This window comes from Mustela nivalis (assembly GCF_964662115.1).
Source record: "Mustela nivalis genome assembly, chromosome: 5".
NCBI lineage: Eukaryota > Metazoa > Chordata > Mammalia > Carnivora > Mustelidae > Mustela > Mustela nivalis.
This window is the reverse complement of record NC_139024.1, coordinates 82,096,475-82,116,862: the sequence shown is the minus strand read 5'-3', so window position 1 is coordinate 82,116,862 and position 20,388 is coordinate 82,096,475. Positions and strand designations below refer to the sequence as shown.

The 20,388-nt window shown below is 34.0% G+C and overlaps 1 protein-coding gene across 1 annotated transcript in view; it reads right to left on the bottom strand.

The window, feature by feature from the left end:
* Window positions 1-20,388, bottom strand: part of ZUP1 (zinc finger containing ubiquitin peptidase 1) — a 28,928-nt gene that overhangs the window by 3,469 nt on the left and 5,071 nt on the right. The window contains exons 3-9 of the mRNA XM_082732213.1: window positions 14,183-14,293; window positions 12,354-12,475; window positions 10,451-10,619; window positions 7,275-7,463; window positions 6,685-6,850; window positions 2,007-2,158; window positions 751-971 (exon numbers count right to left, since the gene is read on the bottom strand). Of these exons, the coding sequence (XP_082588339.1) occupies window positions 751-971; window positions 2,007-2,158; window positions 6,685-6,850; window positions 7,275-7,463; window positions 10,451-10,619; window positions 12,354-12,475; window positions 14,183-14,293 (1,130 nt within the window). The remainder of the gene's footprint in view (window positions 1-750; window positions 972-2,006; window positions 2,159-6,684; window positions 6,851-7,274; window positions 7,464-10,450; window positions 10,620-12,353; window positions 12,476-14,182; window positions 14,294-20,388) is intronic.

The window sequence follows — 20,388 nt, the reverse complement described above, 5'->3', positions numbered from 1 at the left end:
GAAACAATCTTTACCTTTATAGTACAAGTTATAAGGCTGAAAAGATGAACTCTAGTTCCCTCTCTCATTTCAAGTAATTTTAGTGCTTTTTCTTGTAATCCTATTACTTTTCATAAACACTCCTCTCTAATCCACTCTTTTCTTCTCAGAGGGAAACAGATCATGTGGAGTAGTCTGGTAGGGAAATTTCTTAAGATACTGAGAACTGTATTTTCTAGAATTGATATGACATTACATAACTTCAGTTTATACCAAGTGGAGGGTTTTCTATACCTAGAAATTCTTCTGAATGTACCAGTCACCACTTAACTGTAAAGGATAAAGAGGCAACTGTATGAAGTTAAATTCTAGAACTGTGTTGTTATCCAGTAACTGCAGATGTGTAAGATAGAGCCACAATAATTATTAGAATCATACTTCATAAACCATAATTATTAAGACCAATATGCATTAGGTCTCCTGGGATTGAGTTAGGCTTTCTTACCACATATGTTGTCATTTTTCATCATTTGCCTGGCATTAGCAATTACATTATATAAGATTAAACATTTTTATGAAGCCGAGTCAAGTATTTGAAAGTCATTAGGTAGCATTTGAAATTTAAAGATGTCCACTCCAGAAACTAAATGATATAAAACCAAAATAATGAAGAATGAAATACAAAGGGGTAACACTGATTTTAACTAAAAATCTTAAACTTGTAAGTTCAACTTATTCAAGCTTCACATAATCAAATACGTAGATACTTACAACTTTCTCCTCTGAAGAAAGGACACCCTCTACTGCCACTATCTGGTATTGCTTATGTTTTAAATTTCCCACAAATTTCCGAAGTTGCTTGAGATTGCTAGCCTCCATATCTTGCTTTAACAGTTTCTGCATTTCTCGAGAAGGACATCCAGGATCAAATATTAGTAAACATAATGTTCGGTTTTTTCTCTCTTCAATTCCAACAACTGTGCGACTATGACCTATCAAAAAATTAAAAAACAAAACCCAAAACAGCTATATATGTGTGTGTCCTATCTATTGCTATACATATAGACATGTTACTGAACATACACATACAGTATATATATTCTTTGTAGTATGTGCACACGTGTGTTTAGAATAGAAATACAGTCAGTCCCTCTAACACGTACTCTCTCTCTGAAGACACAATAGTTTTAGTTCTATTTCCTAGCCTTCAGTTTTCATTTGCTCAATTTTTCTTAAGTTTCATTACAAAAAACTCTGTGTCTACTGTCCCATATTATTTTAGTTTTTCTTTCCTAATCCCTTGACCTTTCTTATCCAAATTATCTCACAAGAAAGCATTTGAAAATTACCTACCCCAGAACAAAAACTCTCATGAATCCAAAAGGTAAATAAAAGTAAATTTATATATACTAGAATTTCAATGGAAAGGGCTTAACTTTTACAGCTTGTATTCCTAAATGATGAAACTCCCAACATTTACTTCTCCTATTTCTGTTGATTCAAATCATCCATTCAACAAAATTTATCAAGTGTCCATGTGCCAGGTACTATTCCAAGCAGTTAGCTATACAGAAGCAAATAAAACAAACATTCCTGCCTTCATGGAGTTTTCACTCTAAAAGGAAGGAATATAAACAAAGTAAATAAATAAGCATATTATTATGTTAGAAGCAAAAAAATAAAGCAGGGAAGAGAAACAGAAAATGCCAGCGGTAAGGGGTGGATAACAAGATGGAATTTCAAATAAGGTGATCAAGGAAGGCCACATTGAAGTCTTAGGTGAAGACCTAAAAAAGTAAGGGATGAACAAGACAGAAGAGCGAACCGGTTGGCCCTGAAATAATAAAATGGATAGCACCCTTCAATACCCAGGAAGGTATCAATCATAAGGACAATGTAGCTCTGAAAAACAGACTAATGTCACAATACTCTCCTCTTCCCTATTACCTCAGTCTTAAAAGAGCAAAAGTCAATTAGTTTTCCTGTAAAGGTATAAGCTATCCTTATTATCTATGAGTTATACCAACCTTGATGCTGAAGATAGATTGGAGGTTTAGATGTACACATTACTTTTGGACTCCCTTCTCGGTCTGAAGAATAATAGTTCAATATCCATTCAAATAAACGAGGATGTGTACCCAAAGGACCAGTTGACTTATGAAAATCAACTATGTGGCACCTATAAAAAAATTAACAAAATGGACTGTTTGTAGAAGAGTTTTTAAAACTTTTACCAATGGAGTCATCAAATACAAAGAAATTTTAATTCAGAACTAATTTTATCTCAACAGTATTTTCTTAAGAAGAAAATAAATGTAAGTTCCATTATGTATCCAGAAAAATGTCATTTTATGATGAAATAATTATTTAAATAATTTCAAAATAAGACTGATCATTGATCTAAAAGTTCCATTTTCTGATACATAGAATCCCCATGAATAATAAATAAGGACCATACTTGGTTTTTAAAAGTCATCTACATGTAATGTCAGACAAACTTTCATTCTAAATTCTCTAAACCTGATGATCAATTAGAAGCCGAATTCTAATTTTAATTCCACAATAGCCATTCATATCTATCCAAAATATCCTGAGTATTTTTCCTGTTGGCTCTCACAAATTCCAATAAACAGACAAGAAAAGAATACCTACAAAGATCTCAAAAAACCCTGTATGGACTTCCATCCATACATCTATCTATCCGCTACTTGGCACTAGACTACAGTGGTATTCCTTCCACAAGAGGAAGTCAACCTGGAATAAATAAAATTATTTTAACCGGAAGCACTATTGACAGTTCTTAGCAACTATTTTTAAAAGGTCATGTATGAGCAAGGGGCGCCTGGATGGCTCTGTGAATTAGCATTCTAACACTTGATTTCTGCTCAGGTCATGCTCTCAGGGTTCTGGGATCAAGCCCCATGTCAGGCTCCCTGCTGAGTAAGGAGTCTGCTTAAGATTCTATCTCTCCCTCTGCCCTTCCCCCAACCTGTGCGTGTATGCTCTTTCTCTCTCATAAAGAAATAAAATCTTAAAAAAAAAAAATAAAAGCTCAGTTATAAGCAAGAGCAATTAAAAAGTTTTTCTTTCACTTTAAAGGATAGGACAGATATCCTGTCCTTCCTTGTCTCTCTTGACAAATAAAGTCTCCCAATACACTAAAATTATAATGGTTGCGATCCTTAGCCTCAGCAAGTTTAGTGTTGAGGCTAACTTTCAATTGATTACTATTGAGTTTTTTTTTTAATTTTAATTTTTTAAAAAGATTTTATTCATTTGTCAAAGAGCAAGAGAGAGAGCGAGCTGCACACAAGCAGGTGGAACAGCAGGCAGAGGGAGAAGCAGGCTCCCTGCTGAGCAAGGAGCCCAATGTGGGACTCGATCCCTAGACTGAGGGATCATTAGCTAAGCCGAAGGCAGACATCCAACCAACTGAGCCACCCAGGTGTCCCTACTACTGAGTTTTAAACACTGAAATGAACTTCTGAATAAATTTTTAAAAAAGCAGGTACCTTTCAGGTTAGAAATTGACTGTATATTAAGATTTAGAGTCTGAATAGTACCCTACAAATATAACTCAGAAAGTGAAAGACAGACATTTAAACAAGTAGTAAACAAATTCAGAGCACAGTATTAAAGAGGCTTTTCTAAAAAATTAAACTGTTTTAAGCACCAACAGAAAAAGCTGGATATTACCAGGCATTTTAGACAGATATTATCCTTTAACATTATTTGAAAACTCAGTATATGATATATAGATGTATTGTGAAAATGTGAACAGACTGGCAAAAAGAAAAGAAATAGTAAAGTTAGAACACATTAAAAGTCCTTTTGATTTAAATAATTCAAGAAGGGGCACCTGGGTGGCTCAGTGGGTTAAGCCTCAGGTCATGATCTCAGGGTTCTGGGATGGAGTCCGGCATTGGGCTCTCTGCTCGGCGGGGAGCCTGCTTCCTCCTCTCTCTCTGCCTGCCTCTCTGCCTACTTATGATCTCTATCTGTCAAATAAATAAATAAAATCTCTTAAAAATAAATAAATAAATAATTCAAGAAAATTATTAAACAAGGTTTTCCTATTTGTTTTCTTTTAAATATTTTATTTATTTTGAGAAAGAGAGCACAAGTGGAGGAAGGTGGAGGGGCAGAAGAGAGAGAGAATCTCAAGCTGAGACTCCACACTGAGCAGGGAGCCCCATGTGGGGCTCAATCTCACAACTCTAAGGTCATGACCTGAGCTGAAATCCAGAGTTGGACACTTAACCAACTGAGCCACCCAAGCACCCCCAAAGTTTACCTATTTAAAAGTTAAGAAATAGTTTTAACTCTGAACCTAATCAATTAATGTGATAAAAATGATATAAAACAAATATAAAGGAAAACAGAGTCATGAAGCTTAAAGGCAAACTTTTTTTTTTAAGATTGCATTTATTTATTTGAGAGAGATTAATTAAGAGAGATCACAAGCAGGCAGAGAGGCAGGCAGAGAGAGAGAAGGAAGCAGGCTCCCTGCTGAGCAGAGAGCCCAATAAGGCAAACTTTCTCTTAAAAATGATAAGCATCTATCTCCATTCTCTCTTGAAAGCCCAACATCAATCATATTGAAGGAGAAAATGATTCAAACAGCCAAAGACAAAAAGAATGGAGACAGCCCAAATTGTCCTGTAGTTTTGGGAAATGAAAAGCAGAAAAGGAAACATAGAAGTGAATGGAAAAAACAGACAATTGTCTTAAAATCCCAGAGATGCTGGAAGCTCAGAGGCACTAGTTATTAGAGAGAGTAGTAATGGGGTTATATTAAAGGAATTGAAAATTTGCATAAGAAAGGCAAATTACTGCTTAACTACCCTACTCCATCAATGCAGGAGCTCCAGGCAGGAGAGTGGAGAACTCTTCTCTGAATGGCCCCGAGAAAAGATCTCTTCCTATATTAAAATTTTCGGAGTTCCCCAAACAAATAGCAAGCTTCCACCACCTAAAACTCTATAAATGGAGTCTGCTTATCTGCAAGCTCCAAGTAATCCTATAGGACCTCTGATCTTTTAGTGCTTCATCCTCACTCTACGAATGGACAACTAAGGACTTACAAAAGTTAAAAGAAAGACCTCAAAATGCAAAAGACTAAAATAAATAGATGTGAAAACAAATTAACATGGAAAAACCCCACAAAACACAGGAACAGAAAGAAAGAAAATGTTGGGAAAAATTTTCAACCATAACAGACTATAATGCTATGAAATTACCCCTTAAAATTAAAAACATGATTGCTAAGATACAAATTTCAATAGAATAGTTGGAAGATAAAGCTGAGAAAATCTACATAGTAGAGCAAAAAGCAAAGAGGGGAAAAAAAAAAAAAACATGACCAATAAACTTAAAAAGTCAAAGGAGTTCAGTGGCCAACTACCAGAAGTTCAGAAAGAAGAACAAAGGAAATGGAGGGATCGTAATTATCATTAACCTCTGAGCTGTAACTACATTCCAGTCATAGTTCTAAGCACTGGATCATCTCAATATCACTGCAACTCTTTGGAGCAGTTACTACTTACATGCTCTTTTTATCAATGGTGGGACTAGACTACAGACAAATTAAGTCATACAGCCAGCCAATATGCCGGAAAACTAGAATCAGTTGTAGGCAGCCTGACACTGAAGTCTAAGCTCTTTATGGCTACACTGAGATCTTACAACTCACAATTCTAGATTCAAAAGGAAAAACAAATGCCTAATACAATGAATCAAAGCCCCACATTCATGATTAAATTTCATAATAGCAGGACTAAGAGATGATGCAAAAAACTTTCAGAGAAAATAAATAGGTTATACAAAAAGAATGAAAATCAGATAACATCTTACCTTCTCAATAGTAACACTGATTGCTACACGTTAACAGAGTAAAACCTTAATTTGATATGAAAATGATTTTGCATTTAGAATAATACAGCCACCCAAATGATCATTTAAGTATTAAGGACCAGGCACCTTTTTTCAGGAAGTTTATGAAAGATGTACTTAAGCAGGAGAACAATCCAAAAAAGATAGACATGGAATCCAGAAAAAAGTCCAGGCTCCACTTCAAGAAAAAAATGAAGAAATGACACATGGTTACAGCTCTGAAGGGGATTTAGGAGACCAGAGCAAAGACAAGAGAGGGCTTCAAGGAAGAAGTGTCCACGATAGGAGTGCCTCAGAATACCTAAGTGGAGGTTGTGAAAAGTTTGAGACCATGATGTAGTCAAAGAGTAAAAAGGAAAAGAAAAGACAGTTCTTAACTCAAGGAAAAATTGTAAAAGCTTTTCGGGAAAGTAAATAAAATTAGCAATGAATAATATTAATACAGTCATGATGTAAACTCTGACTTAAGCAAATAAAAAGTGAGATTTAACCAAATTACAAGGACTGAGGGTGAACACAGGTGGGAAACGTGAGGGAAGTGTAACAATGTCTAAAACTAATAAACCAAAAAAAGAAAAGAAAGAAAACCCTGAAAGCACATTATTCAGAAACAGTGGAATTAACAGCTGCCTCTGAGAAATCAGACTTGCAAATAGAGAAGAACATGAGATAGGGACTGAATTGGTTTTTAGCATAAGCCTTTCAGTGCCACTTAAATTTTATTTTTTAACTATCTTTTGATAAAAGAAAAAAACAACATAGAAAACTTCCCATATATGACAATAACCTTAATGTGGGTTTTCAGGTACCTACTTTACCCTTAGGGAGGTCAGGAGTGTGTATACTTCACATGCTCCGATCCAGGCCTTCGTTCCCTGTAACCTGTTATTAAGTTGAGAGGCACCCTGAGGATCAAAACCTTCCTTCCATGCATCTTCAATCATAGACTGAATTTTTGGAATGCAAGGAATTGACATACCTATAATTATACAAGCAAACACATTACATGACAGTTACTCAAGTACTATATATTACTTCATTCCATATTATATGTACAGTTGATCCTTGAACAATACAAAGGTTAGGGACACTAATTGCCTGCAGAGTCAAAAATCTGCATATAACTTTTTGCTCCCCCAAAAACTTCACTACTAATAACCTACTGTTGACGGGGAGCCTTACCAACAAACAAAAAATGAAGAGTTGATTAACACGTATTTTATATGTTATATATATTATAAACTGTATTCTTATAATAAAACTAGAAAAAAGAAAAAAATTATAAGGAAAATACATTTATAATATTAGACTAAAAAAATCCATGTATATGCAGTGCACACTCATGTTCTCCAAGGGTCAACTATTTATAAGCAGACAAGTTAAAAGAATTATACTTCACATACCTTTCAGGCAATCGTCATAGGCATCATTTTGTAGTAATGATGAAAGTAGCATCTGGAAATTTCTATAACCACAACCCCAACCTTTGTCACCAAAAGATGAATGAAAGTGATCCACCCCTGTGGAAAGCCAAACGCGCCTCACATCTGTAGCAGCATTCTGATAATATCTATAAAGTGCTTCAATAATTCCTAAAATAAAGAAGAGACTTAGAAGATTTAGAAGGATAAGCTGTCATCTTTTATGGCTGTCTCATATATTTCTAATATTAGTCTCTTCCTCAAGTGCCCCATCTAAATCCTGTCAATTCCATCTTCTTTATCTTTTTACTGTTATAACCTTAGTTCATGTCTTGTTACCACTATGCAAGTTTTCCTAACACTAGTGTATTACTTATACTAGCACAATGGTGCCTCGCTGTCTAAGTAACATGGTCTTAGCAACCACATTATATAATTATGTAATACATATATAATTATATATAATTATATAATTGTATATATATAATAAGAGAAAAATTTCTTTTTAATAAAATTTTTTATCCTTAGTCCCTAAACCTTTTTAGATATTTTCCAATATCTTTTGTTAAATTATAATCTATTGTTGAAAAGAAATAATAGCTTTAACTAATAGCTGCTTAATTAATATTTGTATAACTCACAAAAATAAAAATCTTTGCCACATAATAATTGAATTTCAAAGCAGTTTACAAAAAGGACATAGTATATAACAGAGCAGTATTCTTTAACCCCCTACAGATATATCAATATTATAACAACTATACATACTCTACTACATTCTACAATAATTCTAAAACATATGCACAAACAGAAATTAAAGGGTGACATAAATCAAAAACAAATAGAAACTCTAGTATTTTCTTCTTGTATACCCTAAAGAATCGTATTCCAGATCGTCTGGAATGTCCTATCCCACAGAAACCTTTTTACACAGAGACCTTTGAAGAAATATAAAGATGGCCTTCAGAAACAGACTACTGGATATGAAAATACATGGCACAGGGAATTACAGATAAGTGGGGAAAGTACAGAGTCACTTTCCTTTCTTATTGCTTGAGATGTATAAGCAATAAGACCTTATTAAGTACTGTTATAAATAAGAGGAAAAATCAAATCCATACCTTCTCTTTCTCATTCTTTCTCATACATACATATGTACTAATAAATTCCAAGTGAATTAAAAGTACAAATATGAAAAGCAAAGTATAAATGTTTAAAGAAAATATAAAGAGATAGGTTTATGACCTCAAAGTTGGGGGATTTCCTTGACCAAGACAAGATATAAATAAAGACAAAGACAGAAATTTGATTATATTCAAATTTAAAACTAATTAAAGATACCATACATAAAATTTAAAGGCAAATTATAGATGTTGAAGAAGATATTCTAATTTCAGATAATCAACAAAGAATTAGTGTCCTAAATACTGAAGGGACTCCTATAAATCAAGATGAAAAAGACAACTCAGTAGAGGGCAAAAGAAGGGAATAGGTTATTTACTGAAGAAACTAACTCAGGGGTGATGAGGAAAATGCACATTAGGTACTATCATTTCAAAAATGAGTGGCAAAAATTAAAAAGTGTCACCATACAAAGTGTGAGTGAGAATACAATGATGCAAATGTAGATTATGATCATTTTGGAAAACAATTCTGCAGTAACTTTAACAAAGTTAGAGATATACATGCCCTTTAACCTTGTATTTCCAGTTCTGGTTGCGTTATAGAAAAACTCTTAAAAAAGACCTCTTGAGAAAAGGGAGTAAACTGAGGGTTGCTGGAGGGGAGGTGGATGGGGGATGGGGTAAATGGATAATGGGCATTAAGGACTAAAAGAAAACCTGTTCATAATTTGTAAGAGTAAGAAATTGGAAACAACCTAAATGTTTGTCAACATGAAAACAGGTAAATAAGTTGTGTATAATTCTAACAAAGGATATCAGAGTCAAAATGAAGTACAGCTATAAGAATCAACATATCTGAGGAGACCAAGTAGGAACAGATGTATACCAATTACACATAGTTTAAATACATTAAGATATTACACATTTTTATGGACACCTACATATATGGTAAAAGCATTAAAATATATATGAGACTGGTAAATACCAAATTAAGGATATCGGTTCTCCATGTGGGTGAGGAGGGATTAGAATCAGAAAGGGATGCACATGGGATTTAAAATACAGATGAAAGGTTTACAGCTTTAAAACAGTAAGATTAGGAACCTCTTTGGTAGGTACAAAGCTGTTTCCATATAAATTTTTTTTACTATACTAGTGTACATTAAAAGAATACCTTAAAAAATATCAGGGAAAAGGCATTCTTTGTAGGAAGGCAGATTTGATTGTGAGTACTAGCTGGGCCAGTAAGTAGCTATGTGGTTACAGTGGGAAAGTAATTTAATCTATCTAAATCACAATTAACTAATCCAGAAAAATGTAACAGTATACAAGTGAGTGTCTGTTTTGCAAGTTAAATGATGCAGTTTATATAAAGGTCTTAGTGTCTAAAACTATACTAAAACAATATAGTAGCCACTATCTAAGTATGACTATTGAACATCTGAGATATGACTTATCCAAATATAAATACTCTGTAAAATGTAAAATACATATCGAATTTTGAAAAATGTACAAAGACTGTAAAATATTTCATTAATAGTTTTTAATACTGATTATATATTGAAACAATAATATTATGGACACATGGGGTTTAACATATTAAAATTAATTTTACTTCATCACTTTTCCTAATATGACTACAGGAATTTAAAAAAAAAAATATATATATATATTTGGTTAGTGTGTGTGTGTGTGTGTGTATCTTATACTTCTATCACACAGCATTGATCTCAAACATAGTAAACACTCAACATAGTAAACACTCAAACACTCAAAACTTCTAAAAGGCCCATTTTCAAATGTCAAGTAAATGAACACAATATAAAAGTAAATTATTTTTAAGTAGATTATTTAATAAAAATATAAAAGTACAAGAGTTTCAAAAAGACATTTTTAAAAAAATTATTTGAACAGTCTTACCTAAAAGTATATAAACTATGGATTATTAAAGTTAAGCAAATTCAAAAAATCAGGATTATTACTTCACTGTTATATGAAATACTAAAATAAAGATTTTGATGTTTAAGTACTCACCAGAAGTTTTTGTTTTTCCATCATCAATACCAATAGCTAGCGATTCCATCATGTCAGCTTTTCTTCTGTGAAATTCAGATGGATGCATTCTTCCCCTATTGACTTCTATTTCCATATTTCGTAGTTGCTGTTGTTTGTATCCTCCAGAATTATCTAAGCCATATTGTCTCTATTGAACATAAAAATGACTTACTTTTCATGTCTCTTAACTTCAGTGAGGATGGAAACTTACTACAATTTTATTTATTTGGAAATATATTTTGAAACATTCTACTTTATAGACTTTCATACAAGATTAAGATTTTTTATTAGAGATTTTTATTAAAGATTTTTCTTAAGATTTTTATTAAAGATAAATAACACACATACATATACACAAATCCCCCAGTTAGTAACAGCCTTTCTCTGTAAACTGCCAGGGCAAGAGATTTGCTTTCTTTGTAGTAGGAAAAGTAGACAATCCTGTCTTCCTACGAAACGTACTTAAAAAAGGCAGGTCAGTTCTGAACATAGCACTGATTTAAGAAAGCCTGTCACTACTTATTATTTGGTCCCAGGATAGCCTATTAAGATCCACTTAATCCACAATTCATTCAGGCAGTAATTCTACATAGTAAATTAACTTTTTTTTTTTTTTTGCACACTGATAGAGAATCTCCAATTATAACACAGCCTCCAAGGAAAAAGTTTTTGAGATCTAAAGAACTTGTGAAATTACTTAACAAACACACTTAAATACTGGAAACTTTTCGTATTTATAATGTTCAAAATTATTTAAGACAAAGAAAACTTAGGAAAAGCCAACTTTTTTGCCTCCTCTGAATCTTGGTGGGAAAATGTTTTGCAAACAGATGAATCACTAAGGAGAAAAACAGCCCAAGTTAGATACTCCAAATAGAGAATTACATGGTCATGTGTGACATATCTGAACAGAAAAACTCAGAAGTGAGTCTGAGAAAATTATGATATGTACAATGCACATTAGTATATTAAAGGTTTTGAAAAATCTTGCAGTATACAAACGTGTTTAACTGAATACTTTCAAACCTATTCAATCACAAACCCTTTATTTTCAAACATTATCCTATTAGCACACAGAAAAAGAGTAATTAGAAACTCTGAGCGTTATTAGCACAGGTAATAGTTCACAGAAAATTAGGACTGAAAAAATAGAAATAATCTATTAAAAATGTACATGCATTGGGGCGCCTGGGTGGCTCAGTGGGTTAAAGCCTCTGCTTTTGGCTCACTGCTTCCTCCTCTCTCTGCCTGCCTCTCTGCCTACTTGTGATCTTTGTCTGTCGAATAAATAAATAAAATCTTTAAAAAAAAAAAAGTACATGCATTAAAAATATATTAGATGCTGCCAGTTTAGTTTGGCACATACCAACATCAACCCAAGATAAAATCTCAAATGTCATCAAAAATAGATTTTCCATTAAACATGGCTCTTTTTAAATCACTAAAAGAATTTAACACTCAGACAAGAGATATTAATTCTAAATTTCTCTTTTAAGTATCTATATAAACACTTAAATTCTTTGTTTCCTAATCTGCCCTATCATTTTAACATAGATAGGTTTGAATCCAGGCTTTACCATTTAATATAGCCTGAACCTAAACAAGTTACTAGCTACATAAGCACTCTGTCTCTGCTTCCTCATCTGTCATTTAGGGAGTTGCTGTGAAGATCTTAAGGTACTATATGTGAAGTGCTTATCCCAGTACATGACCAGAATGAGTAATTATAAGTGGTAGCTGTTATGAACTATAAACTGTATATGTAAAAAGAGTATTTGTGTATCAACAATGACGAAAATAATGGGCTGTAGTCTCGACAGCATGTTTGAAAAATAAGAACTCTACCAAACCAAAATACTACGATTGTTATTAATCTTCATACCTGCAGCTTCTGAAATTCTCCCATTTCTTGTCGTGATTCCTCAGATCTCCTCTTTCTGTCTTCTTCTTGTTGAAGCTGGTGAGCCAACTCTAGATCTCTAGAACACTGGACTCTGTCTATGCCTAATAGATATTTTTAATGTTTAGAATAAGGTAATTACTGAATTTAAATCTCACTTATTATATGTTTAACTCATATCTTTTAAATGGAGTAAATGCTATTATTTTGATATTTACTCATGACTATGATGTCATGGAAACACTGTTTCTAGCAGAACTTGAACAGCTTCTGTAAGGGTAAAACCTCCACTTAAATCACTAATATACACTGAACAGGCAGGCTGTGACAAGCATTTTTCATTAATTGTCTCATTTGATCCTCATGACACCCTTAGGAAGTTACGTATTATCTCCTAAGGAAACTAGAACTTAGAAAAATTAAGTAATATTCTTCATTGGTGCTCCCTATTAACATAAATAAGGAAGACTAGCTTTTAAAATAAACTGGGGCAGAAAAGAAAATAATGAAGAGCATCAAAATATGTTTGCAAAGTACAGCTTAATTACAGTCTGGTCGCAAACAAAGTCTGGTACAACTTTGCAACATATTGCCCTGTTTCCTCTCTACCCAGTATCCCACAGATCCATTAGTCAGTGGCTTCTGGACAGGATCTGGTACTCCCTGACTTCCAATTTGATATTTGAATTATGTATTTGAGTATTCTTTCTTTTCTTTCAAATCTCCCAGTCTCTACTAGATCTTCCTATTTGTTCCCCACTTCCAACTACCGAGGATAAACAAATTACAACTGATTTTTAGCATACTACTGACACTATCTATAGTGATTTATTCAGGCCATATCTTTCAGTATTTACCCTGGGCTTACAGAATAATTTATGTGCCCATACAAAGCCTATTATAAACAAAAGAATTATCAGACATTCAGCTTCAGAGGGGTATTTTCCCACAGTAGTTAGCAGAGAATCACTGGAGAAGAGGACTATTCCATCTTTGATCCAGTGATTCCCATTTTGGGATTAGACTGAGTGAACAAGGGCTATTACTCATGAAGATCATGGACTGGTATTAGGATCATTAATACTGGATACTGAAGGCCCCTGAATAAACAGGAGATATCAATGTACCTTAAGAACAGTAGGTACCTTAAGTGCCAGTAGAACACAATTGGTTTCTCTTAGAGTCTACTTTATATTTTTTTCATTGGGATTCTGAAACTCATAGAATCTTTCCTCTTCTAAGGCACTATAAGGATTACCTTATCAATGCCACTATTCAAAAACGTAAGGGACAGAGAAAAAACTGTACAGAGTCACTTACAAAATTAATAAGCGGTTAATATAAGAAACTGGACAAAATGGAAATGAACTTGAAAAACATTTAAATCATACAGTTCGTATATTCTTTAAAAATCGTATGTGCCATATGACAGCTTCCTGGTTCAACAACAACTTTTGCTGACCTGATGCTAAATCTAGTTATTTCTAGCTGCTGAAAGAATGGCCTCAACTTCATCAGACAGATTTTTTAAATTGTACAATTTCATTGTCTTCTGAATATTTGTGTTCTGGGAAAAACTCTGGGGACAAAACCACTAGTTTGGTTACTGCCCAGAGTAGTTCATTCCATACAACTTTTCTGTGAAACAACTTCTAAAAAGAAGCTGAAGTTATATTATAATTCTTTAAAGGGACAAATTTATTTTTAACCAGTATGCTTTTTTCCCTCTTTACTACTACTCTAAAACTTAGATATAAATAGGAAGCAGAAATTAAGTCAAGAGATTCTTATTTTTAAACATATCAACATACCGTGTCCAAAGCTGCTTTCTTCCAAATGTAAGTCAACGTGTTCCTGGAGAATAGGGTAATTTGTACAGATGAGCCCACACATAGGACAGTCATACAGAGGTTGATCACGGTCTGTTTTAGAGACATAATTCAGTTGTTTTATTTTTAAAACTTTTAGATTTTTTCACCCCAAGTCAAAGATTATCCACTGTCCACTAACCTTATTAAATAAGAAATAAGTAATAAGTAAATAAGTAAATAAGCTTTTTGTAGTTGGATTTAAAGCTATTTTCTACTTTTAGGGTCAAAATGGAAGACTAAGCAGAAGCACAAATCTCTCTTACCACTATAATAAAAGAAAAAATTAATAACAAATATGTAGATCTGTAGTTAAAGCAAGAAAAGGAAAGTATAAAGGAAAATCGAAATGGTAAGTAGGGGCCAGTCTATGCATGAATTTTAGGGGTTAAATTATCAGCATCCTCCTTCCAAACTAAGTGGTGAGGTACAAAATTCAGCATAAAGCCTTCAGTGTAAAGCCTGGAATTGGGATCATACTGCCTAGTTGGAGCAGGAGATCAAAGAGCATTAAGCAGCATGGCAAGCAGATAGGTGTACCTTGCCCAGAACAGAAGCAGTACCTCTGTGTAGACCAAGACCTGACTGATATTGGGCACAGAAGAGGGACACTGAGCACTTACAGCCGAGCAATCCATACATGTAAGGTCTGGTCTGGAAGTAGAATATCTGAATCTGTATTCAGATAGTAGCTGAGACTGCTAGATAGCTGTTTACTTCCACAAAGTGAACGTGACTGGTCTCATTTTAGGTGGATCAGTTGACCTTAAAACTGAACTAAGTCAATTTGACATGTCTGGAGAGACACCACAGTCAAAAGACTTAAAATTAGTTGATATATCCTATGGTAGTGAAAATGGAAACCAAGCTTATTGCATTATCTACTGATGTTCTTTCCAAGGTAAAATTCATTCAAACAGAAAAATTAATTCAGCACTTTGGTGAAATCAGCCAGGACACAGGTAAGTACTGTTTTGGAGATGAAGATACACTAAAGGCTTTGGAAGTGGGAGCTGTAGAGATTCTAATGGTTTATGAAAATCTGGATATAATGAGAAATGTTCTTCATAGCCAAGGTACAGAAGAGGAGAAAATTGTCTAACTGAAGAAAAAGACAAGGATAAATCTCATTTCATGATAGGACAGGAACATGAACTGATTGAGAGTATGTCCCTCCTGGAATGGTTTGCTTAAAACCATCAAGTTAGGAGCTAGGGGCGCTGAAGCCTCTGCCTTCAGCTCAGGTCATGATCCCAGGGTCCTGGGATCTAGCCCTGCGTTGGGTTCTCTGCTCAGCAGGGAGCCTGCTTCCTCCTCTCTCTCTCTGTCTGCCTCTCTGCCTACTTGTGATCTCTGTCTGTCAAATAAATAAATAAAATTAAAAAAAAAGTTTGGAACTACACTGGAAATGATCACAGACAGGTCATAAGAAAGATCCTAGTTTGTGAAAGAATTTGGTAGAACTGAAGTACCTCATAATACCGAGTTGATTTCCATGGAATAGAATATCAAGGAAGAGATGATGATTTTTTTTACTTTGATGACTAGTAGGTAATTGACATGGTCCAGAAAATGTACCTCACTCTGCAGCAGTCAACTCAAGGAACATAGCCCTGGTAGAACCAAACAGATACCTGCCTTACAACTGGGCCATTTTCAGAACTTAACCCAAGAACACTGGCTACTGAAAACAAAACCAAAACAAAACCAGATGCAACCCTATACTTGGTTTTGTCATGGTGTCAACATTGCAGCCTATGACTACGTTCCTAAATGCTACTTTGGACTAATTTTAAAAAGAAAGGCAGTTTTTATTTTTACTTGATGACCAAATTGAGTGCTCTTATATTTTTCAAAAAATTTTTAACATTCATACATTCAAGCAAACATAATTTAAGTGTTATAAATCTTCAAAAACTAATAGAAGTGACATCCTTAAAAAAGAAAGAAATGTTAGAGTTCAAACCCTTGGGCTTATTAGCAGGCTGGACATGGCTGAAGAAAGAATCTCTGAGTGTAAGGATATGGCAAGAGATATTTCCTAAAATGAAATAGAAAGACAAAAAGATCCTCCCCAAACCTCCCCTAAACATAACAAACAAACAAAAAACAGAACAAAACAAAAAAACCCAAAACTCACAACCTACAAAAACTGTGGGAGAACTGCAAAAGGTATAACATACACAAGATGTGAATACCAGGAGAAGAATGAAAGAAACAAAAGTATTATTTAAAGCAATAAGATCTGAGAATACCCCCAAGTTAATGTCAGACATCAAACTATGGATCTTGGAAGGTCAGAAAACACCAAGCACGGTAAATACCAAAAACTACATGTAGGCACACTATATTCAGACTTCAGAAAAATCAAAGATAAAAAATCTTGAAAGAAGACAGAGGGAAAAAAACACCTTACCTATAGAGGAACAAAGATAAGAATTACATACAACTTCTCAGAAGTCATTCATTTAATAGGAGAGAGGAGTGAAATATTTAAATTTTCCAGAAGAAAAACAAGACAACACAAAACCCACCAACCTGAAATACTGTACCGTCAAAATTATCCCTCAAAGATGAAGGAAAAATGAAGAATTTCTCAGACAAAAATTGAGGGAAATTGTTGCCAGTAGACTTGCTGTGCAAGAAATGTTCAAAGAAGTTCTTCAGAATGACGGAAAATAATATTGGCCAGAAACATGGATATCCATAAAGGAAAAGATCAGGGAAGAAATAGGAGATAATAAAATAAAAACTTTTATTTTTCTCATTAATTGATATAAAAATAAGTTTATTCAAAATAAAAATATAAGTGTATTCACTTATGTGCGTGTGTGTGTATATGTGTGTGGTTATATTTACTTGAAATGAATGACAGCAATGACACAAAGGATGAGGGAGGAATTAGGAATATCTTATTATGATAAGGTCCTTGTATTCACATAGTCATACAACAGTATTCAGAAGTAGACCTGGATTAGTTGTTAATGTATACTGCAAACTCTAGGCTAAGCACTAAAAAAGTAAAAATAAGCATAACTGATATGCTAAGAAAAGCGAGTATTGAGCAAGTGAAATCTTCTGCCTATATATCAGGAGTAGAAGTCCAAATGCTTCTTGATATCATAATCGCCATGGAAAACATAATGCAGTCAAGTACCCGTCACAACACTTTACTCATAGAGAATATAGCGGAACACACAGAGAAAAGAAAGAGTAAGATCTTCCTCAGTATTCGTCACTAATCTGCCATGGCCAACGGGTCCCTTCCGGCAGCCAACACGGGGCAATTGGTCTGTACACACCTCTCTTGCACAACACAATGAAGGATCTCATCCCTTTCCAGCAGAGGACAGACCTAGCACTAAGGCTGTTCAGGTGCCATATGACACACATGCTTAAGCAAAACAAAAGAATACACACTACTGCCTGAAAAAGGGAAAGGTATTTCCATACAAAGGCTGTGAGAACTCTTGATAACGAAGTGTTCTACACCCAAGGATCATTCTTATGTGGCCAAATAGGGTCAAAAGGTTACAGGTATGAACTGTTTTCCCCCATGGAGAGAAAATGAAATCATACGAAATGCTCAATTAAGCTGCAAAAAAACAGGAAAAAGTCAAAGACAAGAAAAGAAGCAAAGAACAAGGGCAACAAATAGAAAACAATAACAAAGATGGTAGATAACATTAATCTAACTATAGAAATAATCAGTTTTTTTTTTAAAGATTTTATTTATTTATTTGACACAGAGAGAGATCACAAGTAGGCAGAGAGGCAGACAGAGAGAGAGGGAAAAGCAGCCTCCCCGCTGAGCAGAGAGCCTGATGCGGGGCTCAACCCCAGGACCCTGAGACCATGACCTGAGTCGAAGGCAGAGGCTCAATCCACTGAGCCACCCAGGCACTCCAGGAATAATCACTTTAAATGTCACTGCTCTAAACATACACATTAAAAGATAGATTATCAAGGTGGAGAAAATATAAGACCTACCTATATGTCATCTTCAAGAAATCCATTTTAAATATAAATACACACATAGAGGGTCACCTGGATGCCTCAGCTGGTTAAGTACCCAAGTTGGTTAGATCTCATGGGTTATGAGATGAAGCCCTGTGTGAGCTTTGCACTCAGTGGGAAGTTTACTTGAAGTTTACTTGAAGATTCTCTCCCTCTGCATATTCACCCCCGCCAAATAAATACATAAATAAAACAAATTTTCTCTCTCTCTCTCCATATATATGTTAAAAGTGAAGGGATAAAGAAAGACACACCATGCTAACGCTAACCAAAACCAAAACCAAACAAACAAAGAACCGGGAGTAGCTATATTATTTTCTAAGAGGGCAGATTTCAGAATAAGGAATGTTATCCAGGATTAAGTGGGGGCATTACATAATGACAAAGGGTTCAATATTGCAAGAAGACATAAAAATCCCTAATGTCTGTGGGCTTAACAGAGTGTCAAAATATGTGAGACAAAAAAATTAACAGAACTGCAAGAAGAAACAGATGAATCTGCTATTACATGATTAAAGAAGTTTTAGCACTCCTCTTTTAGAAGTGGACAAATCTAGAAGGCAGAAAATAAGTAAGGATATAGTTGAACTCAAGTACCATCAATCAACTGAATATACTTATAGACAAGTTCATCCAACAACAGCAGAATATACATTCTGCTTAAGCTCATATAAAATATTCACCAAGACAGACCACATTCTAGGCCATCAAACATAATCTAGGCCATTAAAACTTGGGAAATGTAAGGACTTAAAGTCAAACAATGTCTGCTCTCAAACTACAAAGGAAACAAACAAAAATTAAGAGAAAGAGTTGATCCCCAAATACCCGGAGATTAGATAAACATTTAAATATTATCCCAAAGAAATCTCAAGGGAAATTTTAAAATATTTTGAACTAAATGAAAATTAAAATACTAATTAAAATTTGTGAAATGCAGCAAAAGCACAGCTTAGAAGGAAATTTATACATATATATATAAGAAAAGAAGAAAGATCAATCACCTAGGTTTCCACTAAAGGAAATTAGAAAAAAAAGAACATGTTAATCCAAAATAAGAAGAAGACATTAAAAAAAAAAAAAAGCAGAAATCAATGAAACTGAAAACAAATAACCAATAGAGAAAGCCAATGAAACCAAAGCCTCTCGCCAAGGTAAGTAAGAAGAAAAAAGGAAAACACAGATTGTTAACACCAGAAATAAAAAAGGAGATATCACAAGTCCTATGTACATTCCAAAAATAAGAAAGTTATATTATGAACTATGCCATAAATTTATAAACTAGATGAAAAGGACCAATTCCTTGAAAGACACAATTAGGCAAATTAATACCAAAAAAAAAAAAAAAAGGCAAAATCCTAATGAAATATATAACAAGATACACATGAGAAAAAATACAAAATTCTGATGAAAGAAATCTGAGAGATATTTCTTGTTTATGATAGGAAGATTCTATAATGCTACCATGTCTATGTTTCCCTACTTGATCTATAAGTTCTAGACAATCCCAATAAAAAATCTCAGCAAGTTATTTTGTGGCTATCAAGTAACTGATTCTAAAATTTATACAAAGAGGCAAAAGATTCAGAATAACCAACAAAATATTGAAGAAGAGCAAAGTCAAAGGACTGGCTCTACCGTACTTCAAGACTTACTATAAAGTTAGAGTATCAAGACACTGTGGTATTGAAAAAAGAACAAACAGATCAATGGAACAGAACAGAGAGCCCAGAAATGGACAAATAGTCTAGTCGACTAAATCTTTGACAAAGCAAAGGCAAAACTATGGAGGAAAGAAAATCTTATCAACAATGGAACACGTGGACATCAAAATGTAAAGAAAATGAATCTAGACTCAGACCTTATACCCTTCACAAAAAGTAACTTGAAAATGATCATGGGCCTAAACACAAAATGAGAAACCACAAAATTCCTAAGAGATAACATAGGAGAAAACTTAGATGACTTAGGATATGGCCAAGACAACACCAAAGGCTTGGTGAAGTTACAAAATAAGTGATAAGGGGGACCTCATTAAAATAAAAAACTTCTGCTCACCAAAAGACTTTGTCAAAGTAAAGAAGAAGACAAGTCACAGAATGAGAAAAAATATTTGCAAAAGATACATGTAC